General features: G+C 42.1%; 1 protein-coding gene across 3 annotated transcripts in view; it reads left to right on the top strand.

Moving 5' to 3' along the window:
* CCNY (cyclin Y) overlaps positions 1 to 21946 on the top strand; it is a 203751-nt gene that overhangs the window by 119661 nt on the left and 62144 nt on the right. For all 3 annotated transcript variants that reach the window (XM_034760069.1, XM_034760070.1, XM_034760071.1), the window contains exons 2-3: positions 13387 to 13461; positions 21549 to 21583. In XM_034760069.1, the coding sequence (XP_034615960.1) occupies positions 13387 to 13461; positions 21549 to 21583 (110 nt within the window). The remainder of the gene's footprint in view (positions 1 to 13386; positions 13462 to 21548; positions 21584 to 21946) is intronic.

Genomic DNA, 21946 nt, shown 5'->3' with positions numbered 1-21946 from the left:
TTTACAGATTCAGACTAACACGGCTACCCCTCTGATACTTCTTTGAGTAGTGTCCCTGTGGGTGCTCCACTTTAGGTGCACATACGCCCCTGTACCTGTTTGGTGGCAGTGCCTGCTTTGGTCTGTGCATCTGCCGTACACATCATCGGGCTCTGTACTGAGGCAGTATAGGACTGTGTGGGTGAACCTCCCTCAGTTCCTTTTCAACCACCTTTGGCCTGTTTGCTGTGTGCCTATTCACTCTTTCATAAGTGTTTTAGTTTTGATAGTTCTTAGTAGAGGTAGGTTTAGTACCTTACAGTTGTTGGAATATTTGTTCCTCTTTTTTTTCTTTTTTCCCTGTTGAGGGTCTTGAACAAGTGTTCTTCTGTCAGGGATGTTGGGCTCTGCAGGCTTCAAAAGGCAACTCTCTTGTAAAGAAGCAATCCCCATTAGTGACAGATCCCAGAAGAACAGAGAAATAGACCGTATGCTTTTAGTGACAGGCACTCCAAGTGCATTCTTTATTTGGAGGACTCACATATTCCCAGTAAGTGCAAGATCTGCACTTCTTTTAAGGGAAGATCCCAGAAGAACAGAGAAATAGACCACTTCTGTTGAAGTGGCTCAATGACACCATGCAAATTACCCTGAAAGAAGTCCAGGATTCCCATCACAAGCTCCTGGAAATATTGCACACCTGGATCTCAGCATGGGTAGCACTGCCAATTAATGAAGCCCTCCATGAGCCAGTCAAAACCATCTGGCAAACTCCAGCAACACTCCCTCCCACATGCAAGCAGACTGATAATAAATACTATGTCCGGGCCAGGGATTCTGAGTTTTTATTCTCACCCAGCACCAAAATCTGATTGTGGACACAGTCAATGAAAGCTGCAGGCAACATACCCAAAAGCCACCCCCTATAATAAGAACAGAAAGGTCCGGATCTTTTTGGTCGAAAGAGTTTCTAGTCAGCAACCCTACTGTTAGAATATGACTACCTGACCTATCAGAAGTTTAATGTTTTTATTGATCATTTGCCAGAAGAACATTGAGAACAGTTGGTGGCAAAACTTCACTGCAAGCTTCACTCAGTGTGAATATGCTGAGAAGAGTTGAGGAGTAGGTGGAGCTATATAGTGCCAGCCTCTTGGGTGCTGGTTTAAGGAGCACAGTGCATCCCTGGGAGTAGTGTTCCCCATAACTGCAAAACCAGGGAGCTTTGAGATGCCTCCTTATAATCAACCTAGGCTGGTGAAGCTGGGAACTGCCCACAATACAGAGCTGGGGTTAATGCTACTGTCTAGCACTGAAGTGTTTAAATGTCAGGTAGATGACTGCATGCTGAATCTGATGATTTTCTGGTACAGATTTAAGCCTTTCAGATAAACTTGGATCTCTTTATCTCCAGGTTAACCCAAAATTTCTATTCACGAGTAAATAGATGGAACTTTGGCTTGGATAATTTATGTTGTGTATTTTACCCAATTACAAGATACGAAACAATAGCCTGCCAGCTGCTGCCTTTTGTGGGTTAAATGTGTAGCATTACAACCAGCATTGTTCATGGAGTCTGTAGTTTAAAACCTCTTTGGTATTTGGCATTTAAGGTATTAAAACATTGACATGGCAGGTAAAATAATTTGGTGTAGCAACAACTGATGGTTTGTTTAAGTCTGTCAGGATATGATTGCAACTCCAAGTTTATTTTGTGTCTTTAGATTATTATTTTAAATGAGAGGGCACTGTGCTTTGTGTAATTCACATCTCTCCTTAAAATACACCTCTTCATAAAAATCACACCTTCTTTTTATCCTTCCTTCCCATCACTTCCATTCCCTCCCTCTTCTGAGCTATCCAGTATATTATTGCCTTTAAATTATAAACTCTTCAGGTTAGGAAACTTGTTTTGTAAAGAACCTTGTAAATGCAGTGACATACAAATGTTTTATGCAGTATATACACACTGATGCAATCATATTAAAAGAAAAATAGTTTAAGGGGTGGATAGACCATTAAATTCCTATCCTGCGTCTGCCTCCATGCAGTTCACCCATGCAAATTCAGTTGCAAGATTAATAGATTACAAGGCCAGTAGGAGCCACTGGGATCATCTAGTCTGGCCTGTTGCGTGACACAGGCCGTGGACTTCCTTGAATTCATTCCTATTTGAACTTGAGCATATTTTTTAGAAAAACTTGCAATCCTGATTTTTGATGGAGTTAGAATAAAGCTTTAGAATGGATCGGCTTTTTCAAACTTTTATTCATGATATTTATGATATAATTTGTTCCAGCTGGCAGGCCTGCAGCTCAGATCCTTAGGGTCTGTATGAAATAATTATCATTTCAGGGTAACTTAAAATACAGTATTAATTCCATTTTCAAACAATAAATATTCCCCCCCCCTTTTTGGTATTTTGTTGTAAGTACAAGTTCTACAATTTTTAGCAAAACCTTAGCAATTCATCTTTGAACACCTTTATTGGGGATTTAGCTTTCTGTAGCAAATGCAGAACAGATGGCTCAAAACTCTTGTTCTTCACTAGTTCACATTTTTCCTTAATTATTGTACATTAAGTAGGGTTAAAGACTTAAAAACAAACTGACATCTATATTTTTATTCAAGAGTCTGATGGGTAGTATGTGGTAGGCAGGACATTGAGTCAAGACAGAGTATATAACACTGGTATCATGGAAGTATATGTTGTAACTCATTCAATTGCATCAGTATTCTTCCTTCTGGTATTTTATTTTCTCGAGGCTACAACTCTCATTATTTTTGAGCAGCCCAGCCTCTGCAGGCCATGGGGGACCCCGCAACTGACAGGCAACGGCTGGGACTCCTGAGATCCCCAGCTGCCACCGCTGGCAGGGTCAGCTCCCGCCCCCTCCACCCCCCCGGTTCCCCCAGCAGCCGCTCAGCTGCCATGAGTAGCTGGTCCCTCCCACTGTCGCAGGCAGAGGGATCCTGGAGCTGCTCAGTGCCTGCTGGAAGGGCCATTCCCCCCGCCCAGCTGGTGGGGGGCGGGAGGGAGAACCTAGGAGCTGCTCAGTGAACACGAGCAGCCATCCCCCACCCCTGTAGCTCCCAGACACCTCTGGCCACAGCAGAGGGACCCTGGAGCTGCTTAGTGGCAGCTGGAAGGGGCCCCCCACTGCTCCCCAACTGGCGGTGGTGGGGAACCCCCCCCCCACCATGCTCCATCTCTGCTGGGCAGTGGGGACACTTCAGTTCCCAGCAGCTGTAGGTGGGGGAGAGGCAGGGTGCTGGGCCCTCTTCCCTCCCCATTTTGTCTGGAATGATTTTAATAAAAGTCAGGCACAGGTCAAGACGAGTCCCTGCTGCTCCTAGGTGGCTTTGCACGCTGCCTCCACCCACAGGTACCACCCCTGTGGCTCCCATTGGCCACAGTTCCCAACCAGTGGGAGCTGCGGAGCCAGTGCTCAGGGCGAGGTGGAGGCAGTGCACAGAGCTGCCTAGGAGCAGCAGGGACAGGTCGCTGATTGTGGGGAGCCACCTGAGGTGAGTGCCCCCACCAGGATCCAGCACCTGAAAACCCCCTTCACTCCAACCCTCTGCCCCGAGCCCCTGCCCACACCCCAAGTTCCTCCCAGAGCCCACACCCCGCACTACCTCCCATGCCCCAACCACCAGCCCCTCACCCAAACTCTCCCTTCCTCTTAGTTAACTGGAATTTCCCCCCCATTCCTCCGTGGGTCGATAAAAAAGCTTTTATTGTAGTTTCCACCATCACCAAGGTACCCCAGTGTGTGGAACAGAGCAGTAAATGGATATGGCCAGTTTTCTCAAGCTTAAACCTAGAAAAGACAGAATGAAAGTCGAAGGAGAGAAAAACCTTAACCTCAACTATGATCAGTGGTATTGGATTACAGATTGCCACAGTGTCTTGAAACCTTGTGGTCAAATTGGACTCATCACTGCTCCTGGACATGCCATTGTCCTAGTGACCAGGAATTTCTCCTTCTCCTCTCTCTCTCTCTCTCTAACAAACTTGCATCATTCTCTCTCAGGCAGGGACCTAGCCATGGTGATCCATGCTTTTACCTCCTTTGAATTAGGTGACTGCACCTCACTTAAGATGGGGCTAAGCACAGCTTCCCCAAGAAAGCCAGAAGACTTACAACTCTCAGCACCCTGCTTTATATTCCACAAAGATCAATTCGACTGGCTGTCCATTCACTCCAGAAGAGAATTCCTGCACCTGATTCCAATCTACTGTCCCCTTGAATGATTGCAGCCTGGCTCCCTCAGAGATCACCTTACCTTCTGCAACCCTCCAAGACATCTATGCTTCATGGGGACAATGCAGCTGCAGAGACCTAGATTTAGACCCTCAAGTGCGGGAGCCAGAGCTTTCTCAATATCAGGACCCTAGCTCTAGTGTAGGAAGAGCCATACAAAGCCCAAGCCTGGCTAGGTCTGAAATGCACCTTTTCAATTTCCTTTTTTCTCCGGAAATCATTCCTATTTAATACATTTTAAAAATAAAGTTGTACATACATATTTGTACACCCCTGTCGACTGGAGGAATGTAGAGAGAAAACACCAGTTGCACTAGTTTCTTTGGCTTCTTCCTTACTTTGTTCAGCACTAAGGCCCTGATCTAGCAAATCACTTAAATATGTACTAAACTTTAAGCATGTGAATAGTCCCAGTGGCTTTGAAAGAAGTATTCCTCATTTGCTTAAGTGTTTTGCTGGATTCTGCCCTTGGATGCCTAGGTAATAGATTCCATATATATAGAACGGATAGGCAGGAGCAATGTTGGCTGAAATTTGTTTTTCTGAATTGCCATCCTTTATATTATAACCTAGGAAATGGCTATACATATAAATTGTTGCTATTACATGTTCTAGACCCTGGCATATAATTCAGCCTGATTATTTGGGCTTTTGAAAGTTGAGGAAACTTCTGAATAGATTGGGTTAATTCCCAAAGCTTGGTATGCTATTGCATAATTTCAGAAATCAACTCCAAAAATGGTATTTTGAAAGATTCCAGTTAAACATGCTGCATAGTAGAGTGAGTCATTCAGTTTTTCAATAGGCAGATTGTATCCCTGCATTGACTTCTTTGCATAAATTATAGAGATTTTATAAAACAATACAAGGAGATCTACAAGAACCAGGAGTGTTTTTTTGTTTTTTCCCTATGATTTCATTTTTTAAAAAATAATCTTTGGTTCTGTTTCTTTTGATGGTAGGAGACTAATTAGGGAGATCATCATTACTTGACGTACCCATTTAACACACTTTGACCTTTATGGGGATTATGTTTCTGCCATCATGAGAATATTCCCCTAAATGGCTAACCAGTATTAAGCTAAGATAAGCAGCCCACCAGAATGAAGAAGGCAATATAGAAAAACAACAGACATATCTCAGGCATTAAGGACCAAATTGAGATGATGTCTAGGTCAGTATAAGGAGACTCATAATTCCTACTTGATTTCCCCCTTGATCCAGGAGGCCAGCAACCTATGGCTCTTTACCAGTAGCAGATTACTTCCACCTTCAATCCGCAACTTGCCCGTATCAGCTCAGTTGCACTGGCTGGCACGTTGGGAAGTGGAACCGAGAAGCCAGCCACTCCTCTCTGCTCACCTGCATGCAGGAGAAATAGCACCTCTTCTGAGCCAGCTTCAGACACGCACCGAGAGAAGCAATTCAGTTGACTGCACAGAGTAGAGGGTGTGTAGGGTAGGAGATAGAGGAAGGTCTTATGCCTCCTTATTCCCTTGTGTGGCAGCATAAGAGCAAGGCACTATCAATGCTCATTGAAGTCAGTGGGGGTCTTTCCGCTGACTTCAGTGGGCACTTAATTTGGGCCTGAAGTATGTAGTTTTATTCTTTGGGCATTCCTGCTGTTGTGTGCTCAGCACTGAATTTCTGTGTGAATATTAATTGATGTACGTTTTTGTCTTCCATTTTTACATACTTCAGTGAAAACTAACAATACTATACAAGTGATCAATATTATCCTTTACTAACTTCTGATTAAACATGAAATAATGGGCAGAACATTGCATCTAGAGGGAGGTAAGTAATTTCATTGTGTTTTATAGCTGTTCAAATATAAAACAGGTGTAGGTCATGTTCAGTAACATCATTTTTTTTTATTGTCACAGCATGGAAGTGGCAACATAGTGCATTTTATTGGCTGAAGAATAAGAAACAAGTTCTTATTTTTCTAAAATTAAATATGATGTTAACACTGCTGTCTATTCCAAGAGCCATATATAGAGTTTTTGAAACCAGGTAACAAAGTGTTGATTTTCCTATTGCAACACAGTGAACACTCTGTGTTCTTCAGAAGAAGCTAGTTGCTAGGATACTTGTCCTTCATCCTCTTGTGGGGCTAGTGTTTCTATCTGTATATGCTAATGAGTTTAAGGAATGGTGATATATCTTTAAAATTGTGCCAGAAAAACCACCTCCCCTTTTTTCTTGTTTCGTTTTGCCCAATGCTTTCTGACCATGAGTTTTAAAACTTAGATCGTTAGTACTTGGATCTTTCTGAAGTAAAGAATGAGGCAGAGGCAGATGCAAGTATAGAAAGTTTTTACTAATGTGTCGTAAGCTTTTTGGGTTTGCTGAGGTTGTGTTCTACTTCAGACTGAACTGTGTTTCTTAATGTTGCTATATCTGAGAGATGATGTTGTTTTGTTCATCATGTCTTGGATTTAAACTCCTAGTCCAGGCTCTAAATGGCCTGAAATAGAATTGTTTCACAGACTACTCCTCTGTGATCAGAACTTGACCTTAACTGCTATGATCCTTACGGTATGTTTACAGTGCAGCTGGGAGTGTGCGTCCCAGCCCAGGTAGACAGACATGCACTAGCTCTGCTCGAGCTGGCGTGCTAAGAATAGCAGCATGGGTGTTGTGGCACAGGTTGTGGTATGGGCTAGCTACATGAGTTTGGATCCAGGGTATTGGGCAGCTTTATGCTCGTGCCACTGCCTGTGCTGCAGTGTCCACTCTGCTGTTTTTAGCAGAACTAGCCCATGTCAGTCTACCCCAGTGGTTCTCAAACTTTTGTACTGGTGACCCCTTTCACACAGCAAGCCTCTAAGTGTGACCCTCCCCTTATAAATTTAAAACACGTTTTTATATATTTACCACTTATAAATGCTGGAGGCAAAGCAGGGTTCCAGGTGGAGGCTGATAGCTCACGACTCCCTGAGGGGTCCTGACTCACAGTTTGAGAACCCCTGGTCTACCCGAACTGAGAAGCATGCTGCCAGCTGCAGTGTAGACATACCCTTCGGGACTTTGGTTCTGACAGTTCTAAGGGCCAAACATACATGACCTTCCTGTAGTTACCTTTCAGATTTTGGAATGGCTGTGTATATTCCAACTTCTCATAGAGAGCTCAGCTAAGACTTGCCTCTCCTTTTCTCATTAGCTTGCTCACAAAAAACTCCTTTTAAGACAGCAAATCCGTCAAGAAATACGACATGCTATGCCAGGGAAGAATACAGTCTTTGGTCTGATTGCATATTTTTATAATTCTGTTGTTCAGATACCACCGTGGGAGGTGGATTATTGACCATTGTGGGATCTCATGTTGTGGAGGTGCTTGAGGCTGATTTTTACCCTTGAAGAAGAAATTGTTTGGGGGTAAAAAAGACTTTGGGCCCCAATCCTGCAAACATGTAGGCACACGTGTAATTTACTTATGAGATGAGTCTCTGACCATTCTCAGGCTATGCAGGGCTGTGAGTCATCTTGTTACCGCCTGCCTCCAGTGTGAGGGAGTCTTGATTGTGGTAACTGGGTCAGTTCCCTAATGCCAGCCACTCAGGCACTCTCCTCCGGGCTATGCCAGCCGTGTCTTTGTCTTGCAGGTTAACAAGAGTTGTGCCTCAGTCCCCAACTCTCTTGAAGCATTCTCCTGACTCAGAAATCCCAGATCCTTTGCCCTCAATGGAGCACTTCACCAGTTTCACTTTAAACCTCTACTCCTGTATAACATACCACACTTGTGAGTACTTATAATAAAACAGAAGGTTTATTTAAGAAAGGATAGAGATTCAACTAGAAACAAGAGAATGTGATGGAAACAAGTGGTTACAATACAAAATAACAAAACTCCAAACTAGGGTCTACACTTACTAATAGTTGCCTTTCCTATCTAATAAAGTATTTTTTCCTCCCAGAGTTGAGTCTCTTGCAGAGTTGACTGGCTTTACAGGAACCAGAATCCATACTTTCATGAAAACACCCCTGCTCCGAGATATTTCCTCAGTGAATGGATTCGGAGTGCCTCTCCCCACTCGGTGTTATACTGAAACAGGCTTTTGTCTCTATTAATAGACAGAGAAATTCCCTGTCTAATGTAATATTCCTTTTTTTAACCTCCAAGTGGTTTTGATTGTTTGCAGTTCTCTCATGGTTTTCCATTGGTTTTGGAATGGAGCAAGATTTGACAGTTAAGCTTTGCATAATATCATCGGCCAACTAGGGAGGTATGAGAGTTAATTCCTGCTTGAATGGGCCATACCTGAGACATATTTTCCACTGGTGACTAACTTTTACTGCAAGACCATAAAGCATATTTTCAGAATAGTTAGATTATTCTTTCAGTATTACCCGTTGTAGTCCCTAGCGCTAGCTTGCCTTTATTATATTATGCCTTTATTATACTCAGCAGTAATGCAAGGAACCTACAGGCCTATATCCTGTAAGACACTGGCTTCAGCAGTTAGCATAAGGCTTGAGGCCTACGGACTTCGGCACGGATAAACAGCCCAACGGTAACCCCCAAGTTTTTGGCCTCTGGTGATGAGGGGGAAGGTGACAATGATGAAGATGATAGCTAACATTTCAAGTTGTTCTGCAAGGGGATGGTGTGAGTATATGGCTGTGCAGATGTGCATTCTGTAGTATACCTATGTACCTTACTGAGTTTGAGTGCTTCTGCCTGAGCTAAATGTATTAATAAACTATTTATAAATATAGAAGAGTTCCTATAGTGTGAGTGTTTCAACTGTGCAGATCGGGGTTCCCAACTATATAATTTGAATAATACTGGGCCTGATCTTTGGACAAGAACCCGGCAACCCTTAAAGTGATAACTGGGAATTCTTAAGCAATCAATATCATTATTACATAATCTATAGATAAAGGTACACCATACATACATCTTGCAATGATTAAGTCTTGATTAAGTCACAAACTGTCTGTAGATACCTTACATGTCAGTCTTCATCAATAAATACCCTGTAAGATGTGTTGTGTAATGAGTTTGTCGGGCCTGAGATGGGTTGATTGCAAAGAATAGGGGGCTTCTGTGTCATGGAGACCCAGTAAGCTCACTAGCGTTTGTGCATGTGAATAAAGTTATGCTTGCGTTGGTAGAATCAGACCCTTAGTTTATGTAAGCTATATAAACCTTATAATTCTCTGAAATGGTACCAAATGTTGTCTTCTGTAATAGAATGAAAATGCATGGGCAACTAAAGAGGTAGAAAAAAGCAACATTTAAATTGTGGTAAGAGGCCAAAAAATATTGAAAAGCTAGGGAAACATCCCAGTGTGCAGCATGAGTCAAAAGGCTCGGACTTGATCCAAATGAAATTGATAGCAAAACTGCTACTGATCTCCGTGAGGAAGAATCAGTCCCAAAGTTTGCACAGAAGACCTCACCAGAAAAATAAAATTTAGGAACCTTAATTGTCTACATCTGACATACATGTTTATATTCCACTAAAATGTTCTATGCTGGGAGCAGATGGAGTCTCAGCTGGTTGGGCTGAGATGCTGCCCAGTTTCTTTCCTGTCTAAAGTACAACACAACACATGTCCAAAGGTACTGGCCACGGTCAGAGACATGGTACTGAACTAGATAAACCTTGGGTCTCATCCAGCATGTCAATTAATTTGTTCTTGTGTTCCTAAGAGTGCTTACTATTCCAACCATGGCATTGGTGAAAAATAAATTCTTTTCTTATCACTGCTCCAGATTGAATTATCTTTTCTCAGTCAGTTATGGACTTAGAGTAATTCGTGTTAAATTACCGTAGGCACAGTCTTTGAAAAGCTCCGGCAGTTGAATATCTAGTATCTAAACCATTTAATTACCTTTCATAATAAAATTTAAAACACAGTGTTGCCTTATAAATTGCAGCAGTCTAAAAACAGTTTACCTCTCCATGTCCTGTCATTATTAAAAGAAATGAGAGGCTGCACAGGGAGTTTGAAATGCAAGCTTGAAAGGAGAAGGAAGAGCTATCCAGTATAGGCTGGTGTTTCTATTGGGTGAGGGGAGGAGAAGAGAAACTTATAATGAAGGTGTTGAGACAGATTTTTTTAACTTTCAGCATCTCCAAGTTTTTATAGTGACATTTTTTACAGCAATTTTTGTAATACAATGAATTGATGACAATTAGAGCCTCTTGTGGTTTTTTTTTCCCCCCTTTATAAAATATGCTATGGTACAGAGCAGAACATTATAAGCAAAGATATCATTTTGGTACAGATTTTTATAGTTGACTTCATTGCTTGCTCTCTCTTTTCTCCTTCCCATCAATTACTGAAGATTGTTCAGGTCACTTAAAATTTCTCTGTACCTCAGTTTATCCTATTGGGAAATGGATAACATGAGAGTTTATGGGTAACTGCACCTGTATTTTCCCCTTTGTGGTACACTCCAGGAGCTTCCTCAGGTTTCTACCCAGCTATCCCGTCTCTGGATAGGAACTATTCTTTCATTCCCCCTGACTGGGGTTTTAAGGCTGCACAGCCTCCTGCCTTACACTGTGATTTCCTCAGCAAGCCAATTTGCCTAAAACTGTGCCAGTGCTTTCTCTCTCTCTCTTTGGGGGCTATGAACAATGTATTGCCAGCAGTTACAAGTTACCACACAGTTCTTCCTCAGCAAAATACATTTATCCTTAAGATAAAAAAAACAGATCCTGAAAACTTATTCACAAGATGTAAATCTTCATCAAATAGTGATGCGCCAATAGTATGTAAACACTTTATAGCCTAAAGCAGTGTGTTTCAAACTTTTCTCACTTGCAGACACCTAAAAAATTTCAAATGGAGGTGCCGACCCCTTTGGAAATCTTAGACGTAGTCTGCAGACCACAGGCTGAAAACCACTGGCCTAAAGCATTTTTTCTTCTTTTAGCTCATCCTTTTCAATACATTGTCACAGGAGAACATTGTAGCTGAAGAGTTAAATATTTCAAATTCCTGTCACTTTTTAATTTTCATTGTATGTTTTGTTCCTTCCACACTATGTCCCTTTATAGTGCAGTTACGTTATTTATGTGGAAACTCAGCTTAGAGATGTGGTCATCGGTTTTTCTTTCTTAAATTTCCTGAAAACAGTGCTTGAACCTGTGCCAAAATGTCCGTATTTGCTGAAAAGACAAGGGGTTGATCTTATGGCCTTAGACTTGAATAAAAGGAAACACCTGGCTGCTCAAGTGCTATGTTGAAATGTCAGAGTTCAGCTACGTGTTAAGGAGATTGCTGTGATGTAAACAGAAGTTGCATGGAAACCTATACAGTAGGATAAAACCATATTGGGTTTTATTTATGACTGTACGGAAGATGACATATTACACAATTTTAAAGTATTGATTACAAAATGAAATGCATCTTGGGTTCAGGTTAGTGGGTAATTATCTTAGCAGCACCACCTATCTCATTGCAGGTCATCTGATGTTTTTTTTACTTCTCCAGTGCTGTTTTTAAGTAAGGTATGGAAAGCCACCTGAAAAATGTTATTTGTTGTCATGCACTATTGTTCAGAGTTATCAGAGAAATAAGATGGCCAACTCAGAATCTTTTGTCAGCCCCACAACAAACTATGGTTTCTAGGAGCAGTAATCTGACTTTCCTAAAATGGTGTGGTGACCAGTTTGGCATGGATTCCTTTGTAAAGTGTGCTGAAATAATTACTTGGCAATAATGAACCCCTTTCTGATTGAGACTGAGAACCCTGTATAGATTGATGAGTGACACTTGTTGCATATCAGGCAGAGCTGGTAGGCCTGGGCAATTGAATCCAGCAGTGGTTCCCAACTAACAACATCCCCATGGACAGTGCTTATGTTGTGGGTTGCAGGGTGAGGATCATGCATGGGAATGCAATTGAGACCATGAGAACATTAAGGTGGAGAGAGAGCAAGGAGGTGCTGGTTGTGATGTTGGGGGAGAATGTGTTGGAAGGAAATGGAGAAAAGAGGACTGGCCAAAAGGGATAAGAAAGGGAAAGAGCAGAGAACAAGGTAAAAAGATTGGGTAAAGAGGACAGTGAGTATAAGGGGATAAGCGGAGGGAAATATAGGAAGCTAAGGAGATACATAGAAAAGGGAGAAGGGAGGGTCCAGCCATGGGGGAGAACCTAATCACTGAGCTTAAAAAAAAAAAAAAAAACCTTTTATCTTGACAAGGAATGGGGCTTGATTTCAGATTTGCTTCGCTGGCCAGGGGATATGTTAGGAGGGGCAAAGATATGGAAAACATTTTTTGTGGGCAAGATAATATTGCCTGACAGAAAGGTAGCAACCCTCTTTATGGGCTCTGAGGCAAATGTTTATATTGGGGTAAGAAGAATAAATGCTTTCTAGAGATCAGCAGAAGGGCGAAAGAGAGGACACAGGATTGCGGGTGTCATGCTCAGAGAGAAAGCAGAAAGATTAGAGATGAAGTGCCCATTTTTACACCATGCTCAGGTAGTTAGCCAGAAGTAAGATTTATGAAGAATTGGTGGCAGAGGGAGATTTGGGGACAGGTGAGTTTGGGAGGGTGTTAATCTTGCCAAAGAAAATAGTACTTTCTGGAAGTTCACATATGTTGTGAAAGGAGGAAGCAGGTTGGTACTGACTTAATTTGTGACCTGGTACCATATGGCATCGTTATGATTATCTTGGTGCATTCTTTTTAGAAATGAAGTTGCCACAGCAGGAAATGTGCCATTCTGTGATGCTTCCTGGGAACCTTTTCCAAAAGTGTAGCCTTTTTAAATGCTCTGGTCTAGAGCTAACTTGTTTAAATAGCAATAGTTGCTTATTGTAATCACATGTAACAGTGGAAAGCCATCTACTGTCTGCATGGTTCTACATAATTGTTTTACAGTACCTAATTCTCCTATATTACATTCAGAAGGCTCTATTCCTGCACTTGGTTAAGTCTTGGGAGTGTGGAAGGGAAATGAATGAAAAATTTACAGCTCTCGACTTTGTATTACAAACTTGTAAAAGCTGTTTGTCTTATTTCAGTCCAGTAGAAACCAACTCTTTCTGATGCAAGTAGTCCTCACTCCAGTGGGGACCATTTGTGGGAATAAGGGCTCAAGTCTGCTTGTTGCATTGGGCAATTATAAACTTTTTAACGTATTGTAACTTTGTTTCTTCCTTTCAAGATTTGAACATGGAGTTCAACCCATCGGATCACCCAAGGGCCAGCACAATATTCCTCAGTAAATCTCAAACAGATGGTAGGTTACTGGATTTACTACAGTTTTCTCTTTTCAAATTATTTCTAAACTTTGCGGTAACCTATATTAAGTGGGGGTTTTTTGGTTTTGTTTGGATTTTTTGCCAAGCTTCAGGAGAACAAGACACAACACTGGCAGATTGGTTTGTCTAAACATAATCGGCCAGATCCTTAGCTGGTGTTAATTGGAGCTATGCTGATACACACACTCTGAGGATCTGGCCTGGTGGATTATTGTGCATTAATTACTAACAATAAAGTATGATCCTGTTTCTTTTATGCAAAACAATAAAATCTAAGTTGACTTGAAAGTGATTCTTACCTGTGGAAGGACTACAGGATCAGGCCCATAGTTATCGCCATGCTCGCTAATTTATTTGAATCCTAACCTATTGAATTAATTTAAGTGTCAGAAGGTTGTTAAAGGGTGTGGGCCCATCCTGCAAACACCTGTGCACATACAGAAGTTGACACTGTGAATAGTCCTGTTGAGTAGACCCCACTGGACTACTCACATGCATCAAGTCGTGCACATGAGTGGGTTCATGATTGGGGTCTGTTGGACCAGTCCCACACACTCTTATTTCACACGAGTCATCATATTGAAATCATTTGGACCCATGAATGTGCAGAGAGATTCACATGGGGCCTGAGGCAAAGCCCAGTGAAGTCAGTGACAGTATCTCCATTGACTTCAGGTAGCTTTAGGTCAGACCCATGAATAAATGTTTACAGAATTGGGCCCTGTAGCATGTTGACTATTACAAGTTCAAAACATATAATGGAGCTACAAATACTAATAACATGTAAAAGAACTAGTTTCTCTGAGTGTAAACCTTTCAGTACAGTTGTCTTTCAGAACCAAACACAATGAGCCAGGTTCCCAGCTAATGTACATCCACGTCGCTTCGTTGGACCAATGGCAATTTAGACCAGCTTAGGGTGTAGCCTGATGTCTTCCCCCATACAGGTTGAAAACTGTAAATCCCAGTTCACATGAGCTCTTTGATGGGTTTTAAAAACAAATCAAAAATATCCCTTCATTTTTATTGATCAGCACGGTTTGACAGTATCTTTTATTTGTCTGGGTGCTTTTAATTTTTTTTTTACTTGGAGACAAAAACAACCTGATAGAAATTAAGCCTGTTTTTTTTTTTTTAAGCGAGCCTCTTGATGTAATTAGTGGAGTGGAAGCCACTTACTTTTGGCTAATTGAATCTACAATGTCCAGCTTGAATGATGTTAGTGTTTTGTCAGAAGTAGACATGAATAATGAATACAAAGCACGTTATTTTCTACCCAAACTTTCCAAGCAACTTTTCTGTTGTTTGTTGTTACTATAGTGTGCATTCTCGGTGCTCCTTTTTGGGGGCATCTGAACTCTATTTTAGACTTGCTGAGTAAATGATACTTTACTGAGTTTTTATTCAGCTAAGTGCACATTTGTATTTCAGAAATTCTAGTGACCTCTTTTTTTAGTTTTTGTTTGTTTTCTGGTAGTTTTTGAAAATGTCGTCTACAGAGAAGATGCATTTTAGGCCCTGATTCTGCAGTGGGTTATGTGGGGGTACTCTTCTGCCCTTGGAGGCCTACTGACTGCGTCTGCAAGATTGGGGCCTTAATTAAAAGGCAGCGTGGTAGAATGGGGAGAGGGAAAGAGCCAGGAACTTGTTGCTCTACCGTTGAGTTGCTGTGAGGTTTGGGTATGTCACTTAACCACACACACCACCCCTCATCCTTCCCTGGGCTTGGCAATCTGTAAAATGGGCATGGTGACACTTCCTTACATCACAGTGGTGTCATGAGGATTAATTAGTTAGTGTCTGTACAGCATTTTGAAAGTGCAAAGTAATATTTGAATGCTTAATATTGTTCTTAGAGCTGGTTGAAATGGTGAAAATTTTTCACCGTCATTTGAAAACATTTGATCGGCTCTAATTATTATAATGCTTTTCTTAGTGACTGATTTTTTATAATGTGTAGATTATGAGAAACTTTAAAAAATGACAATTAATTTACAAACTCTGATTGCTTTCAGCCCAGTTAATTGAGTTATGCAGCTTCTTCCAGTTCAGAGAAAAGGAAGGAATTTATTATTCTCACAAAACAGCATGCCAGCCTTGCTGAACTGCCTCAGAAATTTACCAGCTGAGGTATAAAACCTGCTCGTCAACCTTTTGACTTGATGATGAAAAAACAAATGACATCTTACTTGCCTGCCAAATGAAACACTGTCCTGCAAATACTACTGGGTATAGTGCCCAGAACAATCACATTTCAGTGAGCTAAAGAACAGCAGTAAGCACTATGCCTGGTTGTATTTCAGGCCCATTGTATAAATAGATCAGCTATGTAGGGATAGGAAAAAAATTTCAGTAATGTTGCATGATGTCAAACTACAATATCATAGTTTATGTAGGGGGTAAGCAGAGCTAGCGTAAGATTTGTCAGATTCCGTAGGACCCTATATCAATGTTCAAGTCATGGTAGTGTACAATGCAGCTAAGAACTGAGTCTGTTTAAGGCCCAATAAAAGTTAATCAAGGTGCCAAATAGTAGGCTCAGAGTACTGCTTATGCAAAAAGTCTTCAATTTTTTTCCTCCTCTTCACGGGGACTATTCAAGGTGCTAAGCCTGGTGACAATCCTCCTAGCATGTTCGGAATACCACCTTTGATATCTTTAAACTTATTTTAGAACTCATTTAAAAAAAAAAAAGCTTCATAGAATCATAGAATATTAGGGTTGGAAGAGACCTCAGGAGTCATCTACTCAAACTCCCTGCTCAAAGCAGGACCAATCCCCAACTAAATCATCCCAGCCAGGGTTTTGTCAAATCAGGCTTTAAAAACCTCTAAGGATGGAGATTCCATCACCTCCCTAGGTAACCCATTCCCATGCTTCACCACCCACCAAGTGAAATAGTTTTTCCTAATATCCACCCTAGACCTCCCCACTGCAACTTGAGATCATTGCTCCTTGTTCTGTCATCTTCCACCACTGAGAACAGCTGAGCTCCAACCTCTTTGGAACTCCGCTTCAGGTAGTTGAAGGCTACTATCAAATACCCTCTCACTCTTCTCTTCTGCAGACTAAACGAGCCCAGTTCCCTCAGCCTCTCGTCATCAGTCATGTGCCCCAGACCCCCTAATCATTTTTGTTGCCGTCTGCTGTACTCTCTCCAGTTTGTCCACATCCTTTCTGTAGTGGGGGGCCCAAAACTGGATGCAATACTCCAGATGTGACCTCACCAGTGCCGAATAGAGAGGAAAAATCACTTCCCTCGATTTTCTGGCAATGCTCCTACTAATGCAGCCCAATATGCCGTTAGCAGTGTGCCCTTGTAGCCAAGAAGGCTGACTCATATCCAGCTTCTCATCCACTGTAATCCCCTAATCCTTTTCTGCAGAACTGCTGCTTAGCCAGTTGGTCCCCAGCCTGTAGCAATGCATGGGATTCTTCCGTCCCAAGTGCAGGACTCTGCACTTGTCCTTGTTGAACCTCATCAGATTTCTTTTGGCTCATTCCTCTAATTTGTCTAGGTCACTCTGGACCCTATCCCTACATCTCCCCCCATTTTAGTGTCATCCGCAAACTTGCTGAGGGTGCAATCTATCCCATCATCTAGATAATTAATAAAGATGTTGAACAAAACTGGCCCCAGGACCGACCCCTGGGGCACTCCGCTTGATACTGGCTGCCAACTAGACATCGAGCCATTGATCACTATCTGTTGAGCCCAACAATTTAGCCAGCTTTCTATCCACCTTATAGTCCATTCATCCAATCCATATTTTTTTTAGCTTGCTGGCAAGAATACTGTGGGAGACCGTATCAAAAGCTTTGCTAAAGGCAAGATATATCACGCCCACTGCTTTCCCCATATCCACAGAGCCAGTTCTCTCATCATAGAAGGCAATCAGTTTGGTCAGGCATGACTTGCCCATGGTGAATCCATGTTGATTGTTCCTGATCACCTTCCTCTCCTCCAAGTGCTTCAAAATGGTTTCCTTGAGGACTTGCTCCATGATTTTTCCAGGGGCTGAGGTGAGGCTGACCGGTGTGTAGTTCCCCAGGTTCTCCTCCTTCCTTTTTTAAAGATGGGCACTACATTTGCCTTTTTCCAATCGTCCGGGACTTCCCCGGATCGCAGCGAGTTTTCAAAGATAATGGCCAATGGCTCTGCAATCACATCAGCCAATTCCCTCAGCACCTTCGGGTGCATTAGATCTGGACCCATGGACTTGTGCATGTCCAGCTCTTCTAAATAGTCTTTAACCTGTTCTTTCACTATTTAGGGCTGCTCATCTCCTCCCCATACTGTGTTGTCCAGGACAGCAGTGTGGGAGCTGACCTTGTCTGTGAAGACTGAGGCAAAAAAAACATTGAGTACTTCAGCTTTTTCCACATCATCTGTCACTAGGTTGTCTCCCCCATTCATTAAGGGTCCCACACTTTCTCTGACTTTTTCTTGTTGCTAACATACCTGTGGAAACCCTTCTTGTTATTCTTCACATCCCTTGCTAGCTGCAACTCCAGTTGTGTTTTGGCTTTCCTGATTACACCCCTGCACGCTCAAGCAATATTTTATACTCCTTCCTCTGTCCGAATTTCCACTTGTAAACTTCCTGGATGGCCTGTGTGTTGGACTGGAAACAAAGGGTGTGGGTACATGCTGCACACACTGAGTTTAAAGTGGAGGTTGTGGTTAATTTGGGGTTTTTAAAGTCAGCCACTGCAATAAAGTAATTTCCCCTCCTGTATTAGTTAGGGGAAACTTGATTGATTGCTACTTCAGTATGTTGGAAATCCCCCTTTTCATTAGTTAGATAGAGCTGCCTCCTTCCTTCACTTCCATTAGGTCCTTACTTGCTAAATTCAACAATGCTGGTACAGTAATTGGCTTCAAAGGAAACCCCAGTTTATGAGATGAGCAGGAATGAAACAGACTGTGCTGTTTTTATGTAGACCAGCCCTCCGATCAGGACCAGTCAATTCCCTTGTTCCTCTAACAAGAGGAAACGTAGCTTTATTCCTGTACTAAATTATTTAGGAACTCTCAAAACATGAGAGGCTTTGATTGATGTGTAATTATTAACCCAGGGATATTGCCTTTCATCCTTTTGAAGTCTACCATTAACACTGCCTATGCACATTGCACAAAGGAATACTAAGAGAGCACAATAACAAAAAAAAAAATCATTTTTTCTCTGCCGTTTTAACCCTGGATAATTTATTCATTCTACTGTAGTAAAAATGCAGTTTTAACAATTTGAATGTGCTTGCAAAAATGAGAACAGGTTATTTTGCCTTAAAATTAAAAGAAAATTAAGAAATTTTGGCAGCCCTCCCATCTGTTAGAATGCCTGACGAAAACTACCCAGGACGCAAGTTTTGTAAAAAAGGGAAAGAAATGTAATAGAAAAATAAATAGGGACTTAGAGTCTGAACTTCAAAATTGTGATTCTAAGTCTATTCAGCTTCATTTCATCTTAAACCACCATTCTTGAAGCCAAATACTTCAATTGTAGCTGTCTGTGGTACCAAATGCTAGTTAATTAGAATGGGGTCAGGTTCTACGGTTTGCACTAGAGCACTTTACACTGCTTACACCACACCAATGCCCTTGGGCAGCGGGTGAAGAATTCCCTCTGCAGAAGGACACTCTGGTGGTGAAAAGCTGGCAGAAGTGGCGTTGACATCTCCTGTACCAGATGTCCTTATTCCTAATGTGAAGGGGGTTTGTTGTGGGTAGGATAGGAAGGAAGTGTGACAAGAGTGGAGGTTTGCTGTGCCTGATGCTCCCCGGCATAGGCTTCTTGAGGGACCATACACTTTGCATCAGTGCTGGGCAGCCCAGAATTAGAGAATCCTGGCTGACTGTGGTCCCCCACTGGAGAATGAAGTTCAGTGAAGTTTACTTCCCTTTGGGAAAAGATGAGGAAAAAGATCAATCTGGGTCTTACAAGGAGAGCGAATCTGCAGAGGGAGGGATGGGTCCGTGTCAGTCTGTCCAGCATTGGAAGAGGGTAAATGGCATGGGTGAATGAGCAGTAAGTGCAATACTTCGGCAACTAGAGAATCATACAATGGTGAGGGCACCAAATGATGTGGAGAGTGGGATGAAGAATATGGAAAGAGAAGAGTAGGGGATCAGGAAAAGCCGATAAATTGAAATATTGACCTGGGGCTCAGAGGCGTGTCTTGTCACTAATTTTGTTGTATGACACAGCATGCACTATGAATGTAGCAAACACAGTTCTGGTACTAGATATTTGTGTGCAAATAAAGTTTTGAGAAAGTACAAAATAAATTTTGCCATTATGAAATTACATCTGTGCTTGGTAAAGTGTCTGCCTGCAGCTTGTGAAAACTATTTACCTCACTTACATTGTATTACACAATAGAGAAATACTTTGACCAGATGTTAAGTAACCAAATGATGGTAGATATTTTCTTAGATTTATTATTTACTTCATTGATGGAATAACACCCTGCTTGGAGCTTCAGAATAGAAAGAACAGTATTTCAGCAGAAGGACAAGCAAGCAGCTTAACTGCTTACTAGCCAATCAGAATCCCCCCCCCCCCACTGTGTTTTGAAAACTGCACAATCAAATACACGTAGCAAACTAAGAGTGTTCCTTTATCGGCAACGTGGGGGTGGGGGGCAAAGGGTCACATGACCCTCCCCAAAATACTGGGGGCAAGGGGTAAGGCCAGCAGCCGGGGAGATGAAGGGGCAGGGCCAGAGCTGGAAGGGAAGAGGCGAGGTCAGAGCTTCTCTTCTTCCAGCTTCCTCTTCTAGCCATGTTGTCTGGTGCTGCATGCAGCGGCTGTACTCTCCCAGGCAGTCTCAGGCCACACTGCTTGCTTGGGACAGCCCGGGCACGCAGAGAGGCCGGAGGCTGCCTGGGAAAGTTCATTAGTGGTTCCACACATGCCAGGCGGACTGGAGCAGGGCTGCTCCTCCTCACCCCCCCAGCCAGGTAAAGGGGACAAGTCATGTGGGGAAGTCACGTGGGGGGCATGGCAGAAAGGAGTCACGTGAGGGAGTCATGTGGGGGGCAGGGACGAGTCACTTGGGGGGGGTCCACATGGAGAGGTCACGTGCCCTCCTTTAGCTGGTGCCCCCTTTGTGTCCCTCCCACTAGCCACCTTTTGGATGAGAAACAAATGTTTGTGACTTTTTATAAGCAAGCAATCTCATGTTAACAAGGTTGCACGTATGAATACACTGAAATTGTGAGTGTGAATACATGCAGACATAGAATCAAAATTTGTAAAAAGTCTTTAAAAAAAATCCTTGCATAGTATTCCTCCCAAGGAGAGGAAGTGAGAAAAAGACTCTCACACGACTGATGCTAGTTGTGTCGCTTAAGGTGCTTGTGGAAGATGCTCAGATACCACAGTGGTGGGCGTGGTGTAAGAGAGAAAATAGAGAACAGGATCAAGCACACCATAGTGCCTTTAATCACCTATGGTATTAAACCATTATTAGTTTAATTCCACTATTTGGTTGTTATGTTACTGGTGTCCTACAGAGCTCCACAGGCTGGCTAAGGGATGAGTTAATAGGAAATATATTGACAAAAATTAAACCAGTATATAAAATCAGTTGTAACAAGCATTTATCTCACCATTAAAGTTTATTTTAGCTTGCTCCTTTGCTTGTAAGCTTTTTGTCTGATAACTGTGGGCCTGATCGTGCAGCTATTACTCATGCGGAGTAGGATTTACTCATTGAGTAGTCCCATTGACTCCAGAGCAACTACTCAGCATGAGTAATGGCTGCAGAGTTGCACTAAGTGATTTTTGGAGGCAGAGTTCCAATGCATGCAGTCTTAGTGAAATATCCAAACACATGTGAATTTTAATCATCCAGCACAATGCAGAATTTAAATGCCTTTAAGTGTCCAGGTATGTGAGATGTTCCTTCTGTGCTCAAATAATGAGTGAACTTGATTAGTGCGATAATGATGTTACACATAGATACCTTCCTACTTTTGATCGTAAAATGGTGTAACAGAAGCTTAACTGAGACAAAATACAGTCATATAATATTTCTATTACATTTTATGTTTTTGCAGTGAGAGAAAAACGCAAGAGTCTCTATATAAACCACGTAAGTGAAAATGTCTCCCTATGCGGGTTTATATGTTGTCTATATTATGCAGAACTAAGAATCTTTGTAAGTAAATCCCTTGTGTGTGAGAGAGTGTAATGTTGCCCCTGGGGACTGAACTATGGACCTCAGTATGTAAAAGTATGGGTCTTTACTAGTTGAGCCAAAGGACCAGTTCCATTAGCTTGGAATTAGTAGCATTCACACAAACCTGTATATGTGGCATAACCACTAGAAGGGACAGAGAGCCTCACTGTGTTAGCATTAGTTTGTATTATGTGGCGAGTCTGTAGAGTATCACTGTTATTTTTGAAAAGGGCTATTAAGGTCCAAACTGATGGGATGCATTGCAGAACATATACA

The sequence above is a fragment of the Trachemys scripta genome, chromosome 2 (genome assembly GCF_013100865.1).
Source record: "Trachemys scripta elegans isolate TJP31775 chromosome 2, CAS_Tse_1.0, whole genome shotgun sequence".
Lineage (NCBI taxonomy): Eukaryota > Metazoa > Chordata > Testudines > Emydidae > Trachemys > Trachemys scripta.
The sequence above is the reverse complement of the archived record's forward strand: the minus strand, read 5'-3'. Positions and strand labels throughout refer to the sequence as shown.